Below are 20,526 nucleotides of genomic sequence, written 5' to 3'. Positions count from 1 at the left end.
ACCTTAAAACTATGGCTATATAGTTCATAATATTAACTATTATTAGATAATCAAAAATACCATTGTTATAGAAAATAAACACTGTCTTGTACTTTTGCGTTGGTGTGTGGTAGTATCATGCCTTTATTTTTAGTAAGAGTGGATTAAAATTATCAAATGTCCATGTCCAAGACAATAATTTAAAAACTACTACTAGTACTACTACGCCTACTTAATACAAATATTTTTTTAGAAATGGATGAAGAAGAATGTGATAAACGAAGGACTGAATGCTTTGACGATATGACCGACCTTGAAATGCAGTTTTCAGATTTAAAAGAAATGTAAGTTGAAACCAACTATGTCTCAAATTAAAATGTTCAATGTAGAAACTACTACTCTATGTTTAAACTTAAAACTGTATGATATGATTAATGATTAATGAATGAACTTTGAACTTCCAACACGTACGAGAAACCTCTGACATGAGTACAGCAGAATCTTAGGAGGGTCACATTTTTGTAAGACTTGGTAGAACTGCAGGCGCGGATCCAGTTTGGGGGAAAGTGCCCCCCGCTTTGCCACTGAATTTTAAAATTTCTATGCATATCAAGTATTGAAATAAGAGCTACTCACTTACTATTCTGAAAATGTTGTGCCCTTACCTGGCCCACCCTTGAAAAATTTTGGATTTGCCGCTGGAACTGTAACACTTGCATCTTGTTTTTATTTAATAGATTATATCATGAGCGTTTGAGTCAAGTTGACTCAAAACTTGCTGAGGTACAGAAAGGATATGCTATAGAATACCTAAAACCTCTGAAAGAACTGGAAGAACATACTCAAATGACATTGCACATATGTGGTATCCTGCGTAAACTAAAACTTAAAAATATTGAGAATGCCTACGAATGCGAAGGAAAAGCCGCATTAGAACACTATGAGGTATAACAGCAATTTTGATATTATTTTATGTAATATTATTACTTTTAAAAATAATTTTTGTGTATTGCTATTAGCTTATAATTTGATAATTAGAATTTAAAAAATATTTTATTTGTTAATCTGTAATTTAAAAATTATTGTGTAGACGTAATGAAATTGTTCCATCTGAAGAGTATGCATTTTCATTGAATAGCACTCCATCAATTTGTTTAACTTTTTCATTCCCCATCTTTAGAGTGAGAAGATTCTGTTGAAAGATGCTTTCCGTGCGGATTTAGAGGAAAAAATACGAAAGTTAGAGGAAGATAGACACAATATTGACATATCAGCAGGTTGTATATTTAATTCAATTTGAGTTTTTATTCTTTAAGTTTAAATAGTTTATATAATATGGTTAAGACTGAATGCAATGTGATGTTGCTTTTGGAAGAAAAACTGAATTATTTGAATAAATGAAAACAATTATTCATTTTTATTATGATGGAAGTTTGAGCTTATTTTGTTGCCAGTTACATGATATAAAATTAATGAACAGAACTTGATTAATAACCATATTATATTCTTTTTCTCTTTCTCTTCTCTCTTCATGTCTCTCAACTTATAGAATTATGGAATGAGTCGCAGAAGAAACATCAGCGTAAATCAGATTCTCTTCATCCAGATAAGAAGAAAAAACCTGTAGCTGTATCAGATATCCTTTTCAGACATACAGTATTGTGTTTGTTTCAAATAATTCTATATCTGTTTGATATTTATTATAACATGCTATATCTACACAGAATGCATAATGCCAAAGCATATAGCCTCACATTACTCATGCACGGTCCACACTCAAATTTCCAGTGACAGATATCTTCCATTTTCCCATATAGATTTGTATAATGTCACTCCCATCACTCCCATATCAATCAATCAATAAATCATTCAGTTTATGTGTGGTGCCATCCCAACAGTCAATGCTCATGGTGCCGTCCCAAAAAAAGGGATGATTAAAAACGATGCGTCTTGGCTAGTAACTTAAAACTGACAGATATATCTTATATTGGCAGATTACATGTATTTATCGCATAAAACTTGATAAGTATGTGAATAGAAAAAAAAAAACTGTCTTAAATTTTGATATTCCAACCATGTGACAATTTATTTGCTTAACAATATTTACGTCCTTTTATCGTGTATATGTTGAAAGAATTTGAGATTCTCGAAGATTGGACAGCAATTATGAAGGTACAGTAATTGATTTTTCAAATTTTTATCAATAATTAGTATTTAAAAAATATTTAGCTTATATTTGTTGAAACATAAAATTGAGTTTAGTGTCACAACTTATCTTAACCCAAAGGCAAAAGAAAATGTGTTTATTATGTAACATTTTCCCAAACAATTATAGTAAGTTTTTTTCATACTGAATGTTTTTTTTTTTAATTATTTCTATAGGCAAGGGGAATCAGTTCTAGAAGGAAGTCTGATCGTAAGTGAAGCTTTATTACCACAATATATTCACTCCTAGCATTGATTTGTTTAACATTCCTAATCTACATATTTGGAGAATAGTAAAAAGTTCCACTTATACAGTGCATAATACAATAAGCTTCTAAAAAAAATTAAATATATAAAATAAATTAAATTATAAAATTAAAAAATATATGAAAATATACAAAATATATAAATAAATATATAAATATATATATATATATAAATATATGTAAATAAATATAAAATATATAAAAAAAATTAATAAATGAAAGAAAAGCTGAAGCTTGTGTTAAAATTCTGCGTCTCAGGATTCTGTGTTTAAATCATGTAAACACTGGTTTTTTTTCTTACCACTAAAAAGGTGAATTCCTTTTTACTTCTTTTATTTTATTACATTGTCCAACTCACAACAAAATGGCCAAATAGTGTTATATATAACAATTTGTTAAAATACCAATAACAAATTTACAGACACAAAAAGACGAAGTTAATAAAAATAACACTTAATTTAATGACTGGCTTGTCATTTGATATTGGGAGAATGACTATGAAATTAACAGAATATTTTTTTCTTAAAGATGTGTACCATTCTGAGGGCCACAGGCACCCCTACAGCGCTAGGTACGAGGATGGACGACTGTACTACGAGGGTACATGGTTCAGCAGGTCATCACGCGTTGTCATTGAAAAAAGAGATGATCCACCTGTCCAGTAAGTAGATTACTACAGTGGACTGAGGAGGACTCAGTAGCACCACTAACAAATCATCTGGGGTTTGGCGTGGGGGTTGGGGCTATAGAAGAACTGTAGCCCTTTTTGAAATATAATGGTTTAAAATTATAACAACTTTTGATAATAAAGGATTTAAACTAAGCAAAAACCAACCCCACACTTATCTGAAAATTAGCACAGCTAAGGACATACAGAAGCTAAAGCCAACATACAAAACTGGAGTGAACTTGTCCAAGGTTTGATCTATGCAGGTAAGGTAGAGAAGTGAACTGGTTACAAAACTATAAAACAAAGTTTTTGAAAGTGGAATGAACACACAAGGAGGAGTGCAATTGCATGCCTGTGGCAGTCTAGACATCCAGAATTAGCATTCTCTGACTTACAGTTGAATATAATTTTCTTTCTTCCCCATTTTTTCAGTTTTCGCATTTTTTTGTGGTGGGTGGGTGGTGTGGGGTTGGGATGCGGAGGGAAAAGTAAACCGCATTTTTTAATCCGCCCCTTGATTTTGACCTGAATTGTGCTTGAACTTATATTCAGATTATGTTTCCTTTTTTGACAGTGGAATTATCACATCCATCAACACAAGTGAGATCTGGTTGAAGTTACCTGATGGTACAAAGTCCAAACTGTACCTCTCCAACTTACAGAAAGGGCGATACACCATTAAGCACCATACGTGACTTTGGCAAACAGAATGAAGAGAGCGATCAATGAATTTAGCAATTGACATTTCATATGACCATGAAGTTGCTACCGTTAGGCAGACATCATTTTAAAGTCCCAAATCGATCAATTCCATGTGTTATTGTGGTTAGAACACTGGAGTTCACCTTGCGCATGATTGAGCTAACTCAATTGTTTGATTTGTGAACAAAATAAACAATAAAGAAGAGACTCACTGAGGAAAGGAATCTGGAATTATGCTGGCTCTTCGTACATCACAGCAGCGGTGTTTTATTCATACAGTTGTGTATGACCATGCTGCTTATTGTCCAGCTCGGAATTCAGAGATAGGAAGTGCAGTTGAGGGCGCACTCTAGTATACTATACTTGGTGGTGCATGTTGGGATCATTTCAATGACGACTCAACAATCAGCAGAAAATGTTGTGTCAGTCTTGCACTCACACGCTTTAAAATCAACAAAACCAGACTGTTTAAATTAAGTATATTATGTTGATTATTTATATCTCTTGGTTCATAAAGGTTAAAAGTTATTCGCATACTGTAAATGTATATTTGTTACAGTGATAGATCCAGGGGTGGCATAAAAGGCACTCGACCCCCAGCAGCTGCCAACTAAATATCTAACCTAACATGAGTTTAATTAGGATAACATGGTATTGCAACTTCTGTAGTCAAAGAAAATAAGGCTGATGTGGTATGGACCCTCAATCTGTAAAAGTTGCTAGCCAGGCCCCCTCTATTTTAAATTTCTTGATTTAACACTTTTATACAAATGAATTTTGTATGTAGCCTTATAGGCATGTAATTAATTGATAAAAACAAATGACTTTTCCATCACGATTTTTGGTTACATTGTCCCTAGACAACTCAGACTTGTCAGATTAAAATAATGTGATAACCAAGAAAAAGTGACCTATAAATTTTCATTCTGTCTCATTTGCTTGAAATTTTGGCACTTAAGGCAAACTATTAGGTGCTACAGAAATTTTGTATTTGAAGACATGGTTACTAAAATGCACCTTAATAACTAGAGAAGCCTGTAAATCACTTCTGATTGTTACAAAGGAACAAATTATAAAATGTAGCGAACCATTCCACCCAACCTGCCAGCATTGTAAATTGTTCACATATTTAAATTTGGTTGCTTAGAATGTTTCCATTGTATTACTGCCATGTAAATTTGTGGTTAATAAAGCTCTGTCCAGGTTATCACATTTTCTTTGACAAAAAAACTTCTGTATGCCCCCATATATATTCATGATGTGCCTATATATGATCATGATGTGTCCATATATAGTCAAGATGTGCCTATATATGGTCATGGTGTGATAATCATGACCATATCTAGGCATGTCACATGTTTTTGTCAAATAAAATGTGGTAGACTGGACAGGGTGTAAGGATAAACATACACTATTCATAAATCTGTCTGTCAGACTTAATAATGTTTTATCAAACTTTATCTGTTTGAATAAATCGAACATTCTCTAAATTCCAGCATGAAAAGACATCATTTGTTTTGATCAGATATCAGATTAGCATACAATTTTGGAAGAAGTCTGATCAAATATTGTTGAATATGACAGTAATAGTGTATGGCTGCCTTTAAAATTGTTTTTGTTTATAAAAGCAAAATTTGTTGATGTAGATATTTTATGTATATTTTTTATAAAGTGTAATGTGTAGCTCTAATGGTGATTGTAGTAATATTGTAGTGATACTCAACAAGTTTGATATGGTTGGTTGAAATTCTTATTTGTGATACAATGTACACCAAGGATAACCCACCAAATTCCGGAGACTTACTTCCAGTGTGGTCCTTATTCTGATCAATTTACAATTATCTGCTTCTAGGTTCATTATAGAGTCACTATGAAAAAATTACCTAATTGATAATTTTTTTATAGCTTAATATAAATAATTTTCTCGCTTAAGAGTTTTATTTTTCTTGCTTCCAAAATGTAAGAGCATTATGAAATATAGAATTGGATTTATGATTTGTACAAACATTATTTTGCAGTTTAGCATTTCTTTTGTCCTGGTATATACATGTAGTTTTTTTCCTCTATTTAAAAAATATTTTCAAGGGAAGCTGTGTGGGCAACTTAAAGCCATTGTCGGGAGGAAAAATTAGTTTTGATATACTGTACAACTGATTTTTCCAAGACACAAAAACCATATTTGACCAAAAACTCGGGAGCATTTAATGAGATACAGATTTTTTATTATTTAAAAACTGGAGGAAAAAAGGGTTACGTCCGTCTCCTCTCCCCTGCCCCCCAGTTTTTAAATATTCACAAATATGTATCTCGTATTAAACGCTTCCATTTTTTTTTTTAATATGCTTTTTGTGTCTTAGAAAAATAAGTTTTTAATAAGATATTTGTAATCAGTTGTTTAGGTCAATATTTAGATATAATGTCACCTAAATATAATATAAACTTAATAATATGCTTAATTTGTATATTTCAATGAGCTATTAGCTATATAAGTTAGATAAACCATTCCTATCATTACAAAAACCCTTTAACATTGGGCTGCAAATTTTAAAGATTTTAGTAGAAAAACGTCTGTAAATCATTGAAATTATTGATTTAATCTTGTATAACTTATTGAAAGTTGATAGTTTCCCCCCCCCCCCCCCCCCCCCCCCCAGTTTTTAAATATTCAAAAATATGTATCTCGTATTAAACGCTTCCATTTTTTTTTTTTTTTAATATGCTTTTTGTGTCTTAGAAAAATGAGTTGTATAACATATCTAAAAATGTTTTTCCTCCTGAGTCTTGCTTTAAAATAAGTTTTTAATAAGATATTTGTGATCAGTTGTTTAGGTCAATATTTAGATATAATATCACCTAAATATAATATAAACTTAATAATATGCTTAATTTGTATATTTCAATGAGCTATTAGCTATATAAGTTAAATATACCATTCCTATCTTTACAAAAAACCCTTTAACACTGGGCTGCAAATTTTAAAGATTTTAGTAGAAAAACGTCTGTAAATCATTGAAATTATTGATTTAATCTTGTATAACTTATTGAAAGTTGATAATTTATGGGTTTCTTTTATAATAATTCTATCAGTGATTGATTTATTGACCTAATAAACTTGAACAGTGAAGTTTAACATTTAAATTGCATTTGCATTGTCTATTTTCGTAAGTTGTAAACTTCTGATTGGAAATTAGAAGATGCTTTCCTTATGAACTAACACATTAAACACAGTATCAGGGACGGATGAAGTAGGGGGTTCCCCCGTTTTGCCTCTAAATTTTAATGCATATCAATGTTGCGTGCTACTTACTTATCTATCTGAAACTGCTGTGCCCCCCCCCCCCGCACCCTCCGAAAAATTCTGGATCTGCCTCCGAGTATATTTGTATATAAACTAAAAATTAAAATTGGCCTATTGGCCTACAAGTATTGAAAACATTGTGCTTTTAAACACAATAAATTCAACATCATTGGAAAACAGTTGAGAAGAGTGGCCAAGCGGTAAGGAAAGGGCGCTTCTCGTCCAGGGTTGGGTTAGTAAAACCTTGTTTTCTAAGGTAAGGACTTAAAATTGGAGGTCCAGTGTACACATTTGGCTTGTATGCATTTTAAAGAACCCATTGCATCTTTTGGAAAAGAAGGGGTAGCCTGATGCTGTGGTTCATTCCAGCTTCTGTTTTGGAATGATGTGGAAATGAAGCTACCAGTGCCTCTTTACGGTTAAGTAGTGAAGACTACACCCATAAAATTCAGCACAATAAAGCTGCATGTTAAGGGTTATTCTACTTTTACCTTGTTGATTTATGTACAGTACCGCATATTCTCGCACAGTAGCGTATATAATTTTCTTTTTATCTCCATTTAAAAAAAAGCTTGACAAATTTATTGGGGCACCGGGCTGGCAGAGGGCCCCTTTTATCCGCCACTGGGTATAATATGGTATATGTCCTACAGTACGTCAGAGACACATTTTGCTGTTATGTATCAACAAAACCCTTTTTGGTCAGGGTGATAGATCGAGGACGATAATTATGAGTAGGGCCCCTTGCTGTCAGGAGCCCTGTGGACCGCCGTATGAGAGCGTATAGACGTTACACCACTGTTCTCACGTATAAAGCGATCCACAATGTATCACAACACCCTCCCCTCTAATTTGAGAAGATTTTTAGACGATTTTTTTTAGACGACATCCCAATTTTACCATCAGAATTCTTTCTTTCAATACAATCCTTTGGGGACCAAGCCTACATTTAGCGCTAGGTAAAGTTCATGGATTTCATTGTATCAGCATTATCATTAAATTCACTGACAAATTAAACAACAACCGTCATGTATCGTCAAGCTTACATGCTGGACCCATACTAACAGTTAATAATAGCTTCATTTCAGTTTTAAATTTGTGTCTTTGGTTTAATAGTGCTCATAATACGAACATGGTTTTAAAAATAAAAAAAATTATGTTGCGCATATAAGACAACTCATGTTTTTCGAACGCAATTAATTTTGCTATTTTAAATACGCAAAAATATACGGTACAAAAGCAATTTTTTAAATAAATTATGTACAGTATCTGCAAATACAGTAAATTATTTTATAAGTCAATGATACTGACTATATAGTTTTATACATTTAGACAAGACTTTTTAAATACCGTTTTAGCGAACCTGTCGCCCACCAATAAAAACTTAAAATAAAAAATCAAATTGCCATGAGAAAACCGTGTGCTGCCAAAAAAAATATGAAAAATTCAGAAACTAAAACATTTATTTATTTTTACGCAGCCATGAAATTTTCCAAAATAAGATATAATCCCATTACTACCTGTTTACATTCACCAATAATAAAATTTTAATTTTATTCTGTCAATCCTCCCTGGATGTTTTTGGACAACCATTTTCTGGAAAATTTTATTTTGATTCTGACGATCTTCGCTATTAGTCTTTGATTTAGAAGTGCAATAACTAATTTAACACGATTGAAAAAAAAAAAAAAAAATCCGCTATGTGCCACTGGCACAGCGTTTGTGGTCGTACCGACGAAGAACTGAAGAAACTGACGAGCAGACTCCCTCCCGCCCTAGTTGGACCTAGGTTGACCGGAGGACAGGAATGGTAGCCTACAGCTTATACCCAGGACGACCTGCACGCACACACTTGGTGGGACTGGTCAAAGATGATTCTGCGACCGAGCGCTGGAACTCGGGAGAACCGAAGCTCTACTCTCTACAGTGGGGCCACCTGCTGGGGTCGATCTGCCTACTAGGGATCAGACTCGGAGAATCAGTGGCTTGACTAGTGATGTACGACCGCAAGGAAAGATTCAACTTGACTCTATAAGTAACCAGAATACATTCAGATTACTAACGGTATGGTGTCATTATTACGAAGCGTTGCACTGCCATCCAATTTTTACCATTTTTACAAAGTTTATAAACAAAATTACATTTATATAAAAAACTATTGATTAGGATATAATATTTATTGTTTGATATTTATTGTATATTGATATTTTATGTCTTTTATTTGCACTCTTGTGAATATTTATAATGTATTCATAAGCTTACTCCATTATTTACACGTGAACCTTGATTGAGTGTCAAAAGTATACTCATTAATAATTGTAAATATGAATTACAGTAAGTTAATTAACTAAACATCAAACATTAACACAGTTAATGAAAAATTCTAAACAATTATGAAACATAGATTCGCGACTTTTTAAACATTAAGAGCTAAAACTAAATGAATGGTATTACCTACAAAGGTCGAAGGTTATGTTGTGTTCCGTGTGTGGCGGCGGTTGTGGGAAAGTTTTTAATGAATCGGTCTCATGAGAAAGAAAAGTATTTTTTATGAATTATGTAAAATGGAAAGTGAAATTAGCATAGATCAGATTGCAAACGATTTGTGCCTGGATCCAAGATTATTAAAGACCAGGGAAAATGGAGTCTTCATTGCTGCAGTAAGAATTAAATAGATTAAGGCCTACGCCTAGTAGCTAGGCCTAGCTAAGCTCGGCTAATAACTAAGCTAGGCTAATAATAAAGCGGCGAGGCCCAGGCGAATCACTTGCTGGCTAGGCCTGCCCTGGCTAGAGTAGGCTACTACTACTATTAGGCCTAGGTTCAGGCTTGGCCATGACACCATGTTTATCGTTACTTGCCAGGTCTTATTATAAGATGTGGTATGGCCTCGGCTCGGTTCGCTGCATGTTGCAAAACTGATCAGTGATACTTGGAATAGCATACCTATCTATGACTTATGTAGCTACCTAGGCCTACAACAAGTCCCATGGTAGGACAGCAAAGAAAGAAACGAAGAGTTGCATTGATTCCAGACTATATTTATAGAAGGTCTGCTCAAAAAAAAATTGGCCTAGAAATCTTTCCACGCTTTTTGCAAAATAATATGGGCCGATTTCCTTGCAGATTTTCCCTGCAGAAAATTTGGCTTTTGACTCAATTTAAAAACTTTACTCTATGGCATTGATTGGTAACCAGACTCCACAAATTATTAAAATCGACTTTACTTTCATATTTATTGAATGTTTGGTTAAAAAAGAGAGCATTTTGTAGTCCTACCAGCAGGCAGTGTGACTCCAGAAATTTTCTGATGGCCAAAAGGAAAACCTCAGTTCATTTAGTTATTTTATTCACAGGTACCTAGCGAGTGGGTTATGCAGATGCTTAAAACAGGCTACACTGAGAAAATGTCAGCACCTGATGATCAGACTGTGAAGGTACACTCTGTTACGTATGAGGACTTACCAGAGTCCTGGCAGAGACTTCAAATTAAAGCATTCCAAAAGAGAACTACAAAAAGCAGCTACTGTTGGTGAGTGGGAAAATCAAACTGTCTATCAAAGTTATAAGGTTAAAAAAATCACTATACTCTAGAAACAAAATGGCTTTATACATGATATTATTATTATTAGTCATTAAAAACAAATCACTTCCATAAAAGAACAGTTCATCACACATACAAGTTCCAAATCATCCAACAACTGTGTTGAATTATAAAATATGATAGGCTTGGCAGCTTGACCCCTCAGTCGTGCCTGAAATTTATTACAAAAATATAAGTATAATAATAAAGACGGAAGCTAGCGTATAAGTACATCAATAAAAATGGTTTATTATAAATAAAAACAAGTAATTGGATTATTAATGATATTATTGTTTATTATCTATTATTCGTATAATAATTTCAGCTGCTCTAATTTTCTTTCCTATTCTTCCTTTTTCCTGTTCTTTCAAATATTATTTGCATTCATTATTGATTACATACTAAATTAATATAACATACTGTACTATTCAATCTTGCTAAATTCAAAGCCAAAGTTAGCTGGTCTCGGCCACTCTAAAGTAAGCCACCATCAGATTGGCTCTCTTCACAAAGGCTTCTACAAATGAATGTCTTGGTATGGAACCAGAAATCTTGTGTCCCTATCCAGTACTGCCTGATGAAAAATCGACAGAAAATTAACCAATATCCACCAAGTAAAACAATGTTGTACTATAGTTAAAATACAATTATCTTTAATGATACATACCACTATTACCATATTTATTTAAGTAAATTAAGCCTTGTGATTGTTCTTGTAAACGAAATGGTCGATAATAAGTTAAAATCATCTCTCATATTTTAAAATTCTTTCTCTAGTGTGTCAGCATTAAACCCTGGAAGCCAAGTTGTTTCAAATCTTGAACTGTTGGACTGGATGCAAACACTATCAACAAAAGAATTTGCTCATCAATGGAAAACAACGTTTTACAAATATGAAACACTATCATCTGCATATGTGAAATCACAACAGACGGAGGTTAGTGTTTTACCTCTTAACATTGAATAATATATATATGGAGAGGGCCAACCGTAAAGAAATTGCCTCAGGGGCAGATCCAGAGATGTCCTAAAGGGGGAGCCGAAAATGGGGAAATAACACTACCCTAGGGGGTCTGGGGTGCATGCCTCTGCAAACTTTTTGTGTTCTAGATGCCCGAAAATAACCTCTGAGGCGTTTTGGGCGATCATTTTTTTTTTTTTTCCTTCCAAAAGTCGGGGGGTTGCCAGGGCTGGCCTGACCCCCCCTCTGAATCCACCCCTATGTCTTGCCTAAGGACACCGCTCACCGTAAGCATTTGACGACGTGACACCGTCTGCAGATTATTAGTGGCAATCTGAACAGATCGTCATTAAAAATGATCCGTTGTGCACATTGTGGCGTTCTCCATGGAATCGTACAGTGAGTGCTCGGTTTAAATCTAAAAAATTTGTTATCCGGCAACTATGATAATGAAATAATATTCGTACATAATTACAAAGTGTTTACACTAACAATATTAATTAAATACACTGAAATATTATTTTTCTCGAACTAGGAACGACAATTGAACTTGATCGAGGCCATCAAGAACATTTATTGCATACCCGTTATTGAGACTAACAGCGAACGGAATGGTGGTAATGACTCACAGATAAAACGCAGACAAGGCCATCCTAATATCTACCCAATCATGTGTGCTGTTGACACCCAAAATTTGATTTATCTTCTCATGCAATATCCTCAGCCTTCGCTTCACGATAGCATCCTGTTTAGCCCGGCAATGCTTGAAAACTCATACGCCAAGCTGCTGTTTGTTATCTACCAGTTGTTTCAGGCTATCTACCACTGCCACACAAGGGGAATTCCCTGTGGAGATATCAGCCTAAACGACTTTGAACTAACAGAAGATTTGTGGTTGAGGTTCCAAGGTCCAAATTGGAACTCGATTATAAAATCTGATTCTGAATGTGACGCTACCATTCCAAGAGATTCCATGTGCAATGAACTCCAGAACGATGGTGACAGTGTAAAAGACAACGTAACTGGAGAAACCACTGACCATTCCATTGTCACATCCACAAATCAGGATCAAACATCACTTCTAGATAAGCTGCCAGAATTAGTACAGGATTGGGTTTTAGGGCATATTAGCAATTTTGATTATCTAATGGCATTAAATACTCTCGCTGGTCGAGAAATGGGTCACCCTAACTATCATCCAATTTTCCCGTGGGTTATGGATTTCTCCTGTCCAAATGGTGGTTTCCGTGATCTTACCAAGTCTAAATACCGTCTTAACAAAGGGGATGAACAACTGGACTTAACATACGAAGCATCTATACCGACTCTTGGAGGAATGTCCTTGCAGCCGAGACATCATATCTCAGACATTTTGTCCGAGATCACATACTATATATACCAGGCACGAAGAACGCCTAAAGCGGTTTTGTGTAAGCATGTCCGCTCGAAATGGGTACCGAATGAGTACCCAGTTAGCATTCAAAGACTGCAGGCTTGGACACCAGATGAATGCATCCCAGAATTCTTTTCCGATCCTAACATTTTCCACTCAATTCACGAAGACCTTCCCGACCTTGGGCTACCAATGTGGGCCAGTAGCCCCGATGAATTTATTACTCACCATCGCAGAATACTTGAAGGTGAATTTGTGTCTGAAAGACTTCATAAATGGATCGACCTGACATTTGGATATAAGGTATGATATTAAATTTTGGTGAAATAATGAAGACATTGTCATATAACATTGAATGTAAATTTGGCCCTACTCATTTTAATTTATAATAGTATCAAACATATTTTCAGTATTATTAGGCCAAACAATAATTGTTTGATAAACTCGACCTATCCATAATCTAAAAAATCTTGAATCAACTTTTGCCATCATTTTCACATTCCTCCTTCCAAATTGGAAAGGTAATTGTCATGAGTTGGCTGTGAATCCACTCGCATTGTATTTAACTCAGAACATGAAGTCTATTTTGTATATATTTATCTGGATAAACCTTTCCTTTGACACTTACCTTTTGAGCAAATGCCCTAGCTTACCTATATACGCCCTGCGTGAATGAATGATATCCTCATTTCCCTCTCGCTATAGAGCGATATAGATGATTGAAAAGCTTACCCATTCTATGCTTAGAAATCTGTAACAGATCTCGGCGAGGGAGGGCGTTTATTCATTTAAGTATCTCACTCATAGACTAATAACATCAATACTAATTTGGTTAACTTGTTCCAGTTATCTGGAAATGCTGCAATTAAAGCACGTAACGTGTGCTTGCAACTGGTCGACCACCACACGGAACCAAGAAGACACGGTGTACTTCAACTGTTTGCGCATCCCCATCCAAAACGCCTTACCAAGTCACGGTACACTTCACCAGAGGCTCCTCTGTGTACGTCACGTTTCTATTGGTCAGAATTTACCCAGAAGTCTTTCAACGCAGGGGTAAGTTGTGGTATTATCTTTTTAATGCAAAAGACACTGATTATCATACAAAACACTTATGATAATGAGCCAGAGTTTCCCCTTACCATGTTAAGCCTGATTATTATTCAAATATTTTACATGTTATGCCCAGAAGTATTTCATTATTATTATTATTTTTATTTATTTATTTTTTTGTTGTTGTTATTATTCTTAAGCTTTAGCCATTCACCAATTCAGTAAATGTTTTTCTTGGAGAATCAGACTTAAAGCCTTTCTGGCTTATTGTTTCCTCCACGCACAATGAAACGTCACTGTGTCTAGTTATTCATAATTTATTCTCATCTCATTCATTTCCATAAAAAAAAAGGAAAAATACAAAATGAAAAAGTACAAAGTGAATATTGAAATATGAACACAGCGTAAATTACATTGTATTTGCAAGCTTTAAAGTGGGTTCCCCTCAATTATGAAAATAATAATATAATTAATTGGTCTAAATAAAGAATATAAATGAAAAATAAATAAATATCTTTCTGTCTACAAATTTCTTCATCATGAAGTTCCATTTTGTCCATATTATTGTTAATTTGAATTTATGAACCTATATTACTCTCTATTGAATTATTAAAATATGTTCTTATATTGTGTTCATTGTGTGAAACAATATTTACTAAGAACTGAAACTGAAAGCTTTCAATTACTTAGCTTTCTAGTCATAATTCTTTCTGTAAGTTCTCACTCTTTTGTAAGTAAATCTTATTTTTATGGAATGTTTTTATTTGACTTCTGTGTGCTTGAAGTAATTTGTTCTCATTTATTTTGATTTATCCATCTAAGGTTGAAAGCACGCTGTCTGTTGATGGTGTTGATTCCGGATTGACTACAAGCCAAGCGGTCGGAGAACCAGCTCGGCATGATGTTGCCGCTGGCATTACAAGTACAAAGGCAAGTCCTTTTATTACTCTTTTAATTTTATAATATTTACTTTTGTAATAAAAATATTAGCTTTCATATTAAGAAATAATTTGATATTCATTCATCAATACTGTCATTATGAAGCCCTGTCCAGACTATCAAATTTTATTTGACAAAAACATGTGACATGCCTAAATATGGTCATGATGACATCACATCATGACCATATATAGGCACATCATGACTATATATGGGCATACAACAGTTTTTTGTCAAAGAAAATATGATAGTGTGGACAAAACTTTAACCCAAAAAAATAATCATCATCATCTTCGACAGCATTGACCATCACAGTCATTATTGCTATTATTATCGACATAATTTGGTATGATTTTTATTATTTTTTTCTGTTTGTTTAGGAATACGACCATAGTAATGAGGTGGTTGAAGTTGCCAGTGCTGGTGCATCTCAAGAACCTTTTAAAGTCGTTAAGGAAGCACTGAGCGCTGCGTTGATGAGTACTGATGATGCCACTATCAAAAACCCAATTAAGAAACTATTCAGGTAAACAATGGAAACTATTCATCACTTAATGTTTGAGTGCAGCTTAACTCGGTCGACTAAACTGGTGGTAGCCACTGTGTCTGCACTAACCGTGGAGATATTTTGTCTCCGATTCAGTTTCCTTGTGTTTCAGCTGGAGGGCTGAAATGCAAGTTTCAAACTTTCGGATGACACGTTTAAGCCATTGGTCCTGTGTGTAAAATTGCCCATGTATGCATTAAAGAATGATGTACACTCTTCAAAAAAGAGTATGGGATTGTCTCCTGGTGTACCACCCAATTCATCACCAGAAGAAATCCAATCCAATCTAATTCAGCCTGTGGCAAAAAGTTTTGACTATGAAAGTCTTCAAATACCAGACATTTTACCAGACCATTATATTTTATGAAATAATAAGAATTACATTATGAGTGTATATTTCTAAATTATAGACCTCGACCGGAGAGTATGGAATTAAAGTATGTCGGTCCTCGACCGGAAACAATGCCCATTGTGATTCCTGAAGACTACAAACCTTTAGCAATGCTTGATCAAATTGAGTCACTGTATGCATTCACAGGCAAATCACTGCATGAGCTACCAAGCAAACAGCAAGAACCCTCTGTAAGTCATTTTTACAAAATTCTAGGGGTTCCAAGTATGATGGGGACTATCCTGTGAATCTGGATGACCTCAGGGTTACTTCACACTCATGTGCAAAAATCTCCAGCAAACTTACCCATCTTCCAGAAATTAATGATATTTGTCTTGATAAACAATGCTCACTCTTTTGTAAAAAAAATTTAAAAAGTCACTCGGTAATGTGATCTCAGACAGTATCAGTACTATTTTACATTATTCTGAAAATTATAATGGTGACCCCTTGAGAGGATTTCTATCTCCTTTTAGATGTCATATGAGTTATTTTACTGGTACTGGATTGATCTGGTTGATGGATATTTGTTTGTTTTTATTCTGTATTTTCTCTGTATTTTTGATGTTTTCCTTCTTGGAGGTGTTTTTGGAATAAATTGATAATTTTCTCCTTGAAGCTAGCTGACAATGGGTATCACCACAACCCAGTAAATACAGATAGATGTGTTAAGAAATCTCATTTTACCTGATCTCCCTAAACTGGTTTTGTACAACTTGGGACCCCTGCGAATGCTATCCAACATTTTCATTTCTTGCCTCATCTTTCCTTTATTTAAAAAAATAATATTGAAAAATTGCAAACCTTCATCAGAAGATTGTATCAATGCATAGAATTTTTGTATATATTTATTTTTGGTATCTTTTGAAATTATATATCTGTGATTTAATATTGTGTAAATATTTATGATTTTGAAAGGATTTCAAAGTGGATGAATCGGATAAGCTGCTAGCTCATGACATGGTGATGGTGGGCTGCTTGATAGCTGAGATTGTTCTAGCCCCGAAATTACAAATGCAACGTCCGCATGTTAGCTTCGCCCAGAGATGCACGTTGCTTCGAAAACTATGCATCAGGGATATTTTAGATGTACCGAGGTAAGTTAACAGTAATTAAAATATAAGCATTTATGGAAGTGTAATTAAATATTAGTTAAGTTGGGTGAAACGATTGTGTGTGTTCTGATCCATGGTGACCTTTGATCTCTGATTTTCTTATTTCAGACCATTGCAGGGTATATTACGACAACTTCTTCAACTGGATAACTCAGACTTTGATGTGCAAGATATCCGGCTTGTTCCTATTGAGGAAGGTTATCCACCTCCTTCAATAGGTCTTCTTCTACAAACTCACGGAACCTTCATCCCATTCCCTGCCTACTTCCCAGCTATGTATGAACTCATCTGTAAAATCAAACAGTTGACTCTGTCTGTTGAGGACCCAACATCAAAATTTTCAGAAATATCAAAGCAACAACATGTGTTCGAAGAAATTCAAAACATTGCTAAGTTCCTGCCAAAACTCTTTGATGGATTAACTGAAGAAGGGAAAGAGGTTCTGCTGCCTTTTTTTATTCCATTGTTTCAGAATAAAGACTGTGCTCTTTATGCATTTTTACTCCTGTTTAACACCATTGCACAACATTTAGGCCCTGAGATGACAGAAATCAAGTTCTGCGCGTTACTAAAGAACCTGTACAAGTCTCCGTTCACATCATCAAACTTCATTTTGATATTTCACAAGTCTTTTCTCTCATATTTGATCTCCCGATTTGGTTTTGACTGCTTTCTTCAGAATTTTGTGGAATTCCTTGTGGAGATGTTATTAGGACAACGAACGTGTCCTGCTTTTAGGTCATCAGCTGAATTTCCACTCCCTGTTTTGACCACAGAGAGGCAAAGATCATTTACACACAGGGTCTCTGAAAGCCACGATGCACTTACCCTCGAGAATGATGAAGAATACGCCCCCGATGATTACACTCCATGTCAACAAACTCAAAATGATGAAGATATGATTTCGCAGGATGTGGATGAAACCTCAGAAGGTTATGCAAGCGAAGAACTCACCTCTCTTGATGACAAAACACAGGACGATTCTGAAGGCAATCAGATAACGGATACAAACGAGCCCTCCCCAAGACATAAGCAATTTTTAAATTTTGCCGCTGATAAGACAGAACCGGTTAAAGTAGAAGAAGGATTAACTATAGAGAGTACAGTGAAGGGCATCGATGAAAGCGACAATTCTTCTCCAATAGCCCCTGGTACAACACTGATCGAAACAACTATGGAGAGCATCTTGTGGTTGGCAGAGAAGATAGGCCCATGTCTGACAGCTACGATACTGAGCCGCCAGCTCCTGGGCATTGCTGAACAGTGTTTCTCTGAGGAAGAGCAGTTGAGATGGCTTGATGAGGATTCAGACAGCGAGAGTAGTGGTGGTAAGAAGTAAAATCAATTTATTTACTTTCCGAAATGTTTATAAACATTCATTATAGCATCAGATATTTAATAACAATTTTCAGTTCATGTAGTTCTAAAGCCATGTCCAGACTGTGTAAGATGCTTAATCATGGTGATGATGACATCACATCAAGACCATATGTGGACACATCATGACTAAATATTGGCACAGAACAGTTACTTGTCAAAGAAAATTTGGTAATCTTGGCAGCTTCACTTTTGTTCTTATTGAATTTATTTTTACCACGGTACATTTTGCTGGGCTAAATGAATCATAGGGCACTCTAAAACATTGTAGTGGTTTTACTGAGACCCAGGCTAAATACTACTCACCATGCAAATGGCAGTTAACGTGCACTACAATTTATGTTTTGATTGGAAAATTATTACAGCTCACATTCAAATTTTGAGTCTAAACTAAAGATTTTGGACACAAATTTACAATTAGGCACACATTACCAAAACTCAAGAAGATTTAACTAAGTTGCGTTGTGCTGTGGAATTTTTTGATTAGAATTGACCAAAAACAGGTACAATAAAAGGCCAATCAATACTTAACATTTTACTTTCGCAGATGACGATACACTGTTCATGGATAAACGCTTTGTTGAGGGTGATACTTATGCAGAACCTGTCTTCTATTGTCTCATACACATTGCAGAAATTTATGGAGAGGAGTTCATATTTAAACAGTACTTACCTTATATACAGACAAGTGTAAGTTATGTCTTATTATGCAATACACATCGTAAAGCTTTCATGTTATCGTACAGAATACTATGAATGCTGATATCAAGAGACGACCATGTCTTTTCATTTGTTGTAGGTGGCGTCAGTTCGTAAGAAATTGAACTCAAAGAGCGAGGCAAGCTTAATCTCATGTTTATCGTTGCTCAAGTTTCTCCTTCCATACTTCAGTGACTCTCAACTTATGGAAAAGTTAAAGGTAAGAGACAATGAGGGTATTGCTACTGTACAAATTCAATTTATTTCAGAAGTCAATCAGGTAACCGAGGGTCAGGTTAACTACGCCTTTTTCACGCTGTGGTAGACATCTTCAGTCGATGACAAACAGTGTTGAGCAGTGAAGTGCAACCAATAGAAATAACATAGCGTTTTCGCCATATTTTCGGAGGTCAGGTTACTTAAAAAATCGTATCAACATAATTTTTTCTTTAAAATGTTCGCAAAGGATACGTATTGTTTGCAAAGTACTGTATGAATAACAAAAAAATTAAAATTTCTTTAGTCTGTTAAAACTTAATTGAAATACAGCAACACACACTATACAAAATCTGTCATGTATTTTCTAGTTAACTTTTTGACAGATTAAACAAATTTCCAATTTTTAAAAATTCATACAGTACATAGAACCGAAAATATCATGTAGCGTGCTGGCCATTTTGCTTAAAGAATCATCCTTAGCAGAGGGTCATATCAACATTTTTTTTTCCTCACATGAAGTCACGTCACACAAAGAGTCCTCATTCCGTGAGTTAAACTTGCTCCATCAGACCCTAACCTCCCATTCACACTGCAAAGGATACAATTTCCAGTTAGACTTGCATACTCAATGACCATAAACAAATCCCAGGGCCAGACATTCAATAAACTATGAATATACCTCCCAGACCCCCATATTCTCTCATGGATAACTATATGTTGCATTTTCACATGCTAGAGGGTACTCCAATGTAGGCCTATCTATTATGACAACAATTCCTCACGAGGACAATTCAGCAACAAGACACCCAAAATGTTGTCTACAAAGAGGTGCTTTACAACAATTATGACAAGGTAACCATAACATTTTCAGTGATGGCCTCCTCAACTCCCCATAGCATTCAACTATAATAAAGGCCTCATCCACCTTCCTTCACTCAACTAACACCCTGCAGAGCACGGGAGTCTATTTCGTGAATACTTACCTGGATAACCGACTAATTGCAATCTCTCAGCTTCTTTCCCTTCCGCATTCCCCAGCCGAGTCGTGGCTGCGGATGTTGGGGTTTCTCGCGAGCCTGGTAGACCTAGTTCCTTATTGCCGGCTTCGTATGCGCCCTCTTCAACTGCA

General features: G+C 35.0%; 2 protein-coding genes across 2 annotated transcripts in view; both read left to right on the top strand.

The window, feature by feature from the left end:
- Positions 1 to 198: 198 nt before the first annotated feature.
- LOC117125489 (breast cancer metastasis-suppressor 1-like protein-A) lies at positions 199 to 5,817 on the top strand. The gene is made up of 8 exons (XM_033271985.1): positions 199 to 323; positions 717 to 924; positions 1,160 to 1,256; positions 1,529 to 1,615; positions 2,087 to 2,151; positions 2,362 to 2,395; positions 2,979 to 3,111; positions 3,695 to 5,817. The coding sequence occupies exons 1-8, from the start codon at positions 235 to 237 to the stop codon at positions 3,813 to 3,815; spliced, it is 834 nt and encodes a 277-aa protein (XP_033127876.1). The 5' UTR covers positions 199 to 234; the 3' UTR covers positions 3,816 to 5,817.
- Positions 5,818 to 9,618: 3,801 nt separating this feature from the next.
- The window catches only part of LOC117125504 (WD repeat-containing protein 81-like), a gene marked incomplete in the record, with an annotated part of 20,382 nt that continues 9,474 nt past the window's right edge, over positions 9,619 to 20,526 (top strand). The window contains 12 exon segments of the mRNA XM_033272007.1: positions 9,619 to 9,780; positions 10,477 to 10,652; positions 11,481 to 11,640; positions 12,200 to 13,360; positions 13,904 to 14,113; positions 14,933 to 15,040; positions 15,430 to 15,575; positions 16,007 to 16,178; positions 16,906 to 17,084; positions 17,211 to 18,430; positions 19,027 to 19,169; positions 19,279 to 19,398. Of these exon segments, the coding sequence (XP_033127898.1) occupies positions 9,649 to 9,780; positions 10,477 to 10,652; positions 11,481 to 11,640; positions 12,200 to 13,360; positions 13,904 to 14,113; positions 14,933 to 15,040; positions 15,430 to 15,575; positions 16,007 to 16,178; positions 16,906 to 17,084; positions 17,211 to 18,430; positions 19,027 to 19,169; positions 19,279 to 19,398 (3,927 nt within the window).

This window comes from Anneissia japonica, unplaced genomic scaffold, assembly GCF_011630105.1.
Source record: "Anneissia japonica isolate Jap-2015-1 unplaced genomic scaffold, ASM1163010v1 scaffold7731_len1735946_cov199, whole genome shotgun sequence".
Lineage (NCBI taxonomy): Eukaryota > Metazoa > Echinodermata > Crinoidea > Comatulida > Comatulidae > Anneissia > Anneissia japonica.
Note: the sequence above shows the minus strand (reverse complement) of the source record. Positions and strands in the feature narration are given on the sequence as shown.

What these genes read in the sequence shown, in the direction of transcription:
- LOC117125489 (XM_033271985.1), top strand. Translation starts at nt 235, where the DNA reads ATGGATGAAGAAGAATGTGATAAACGAAGGACTGAATGCTTTGACGAT. An exon ending in CCGCATTAGAACACTATGAG is followed by an intron (nt 925 to 1,159) that starts GTATAACAGCAA and finishes CCCCATCTTTAG; the next exon opens with AGTGAGAAGATTCTGTTGAA. An exon ending in ATTGGACAGCAATTATGAAG is followed by an intron (nt 2,152 to 2,361) that starts GTACAGTAATTG and finishes TTATTTCTATAG; the next exon opens with GCAAGGGGAATCAGTTCTAG.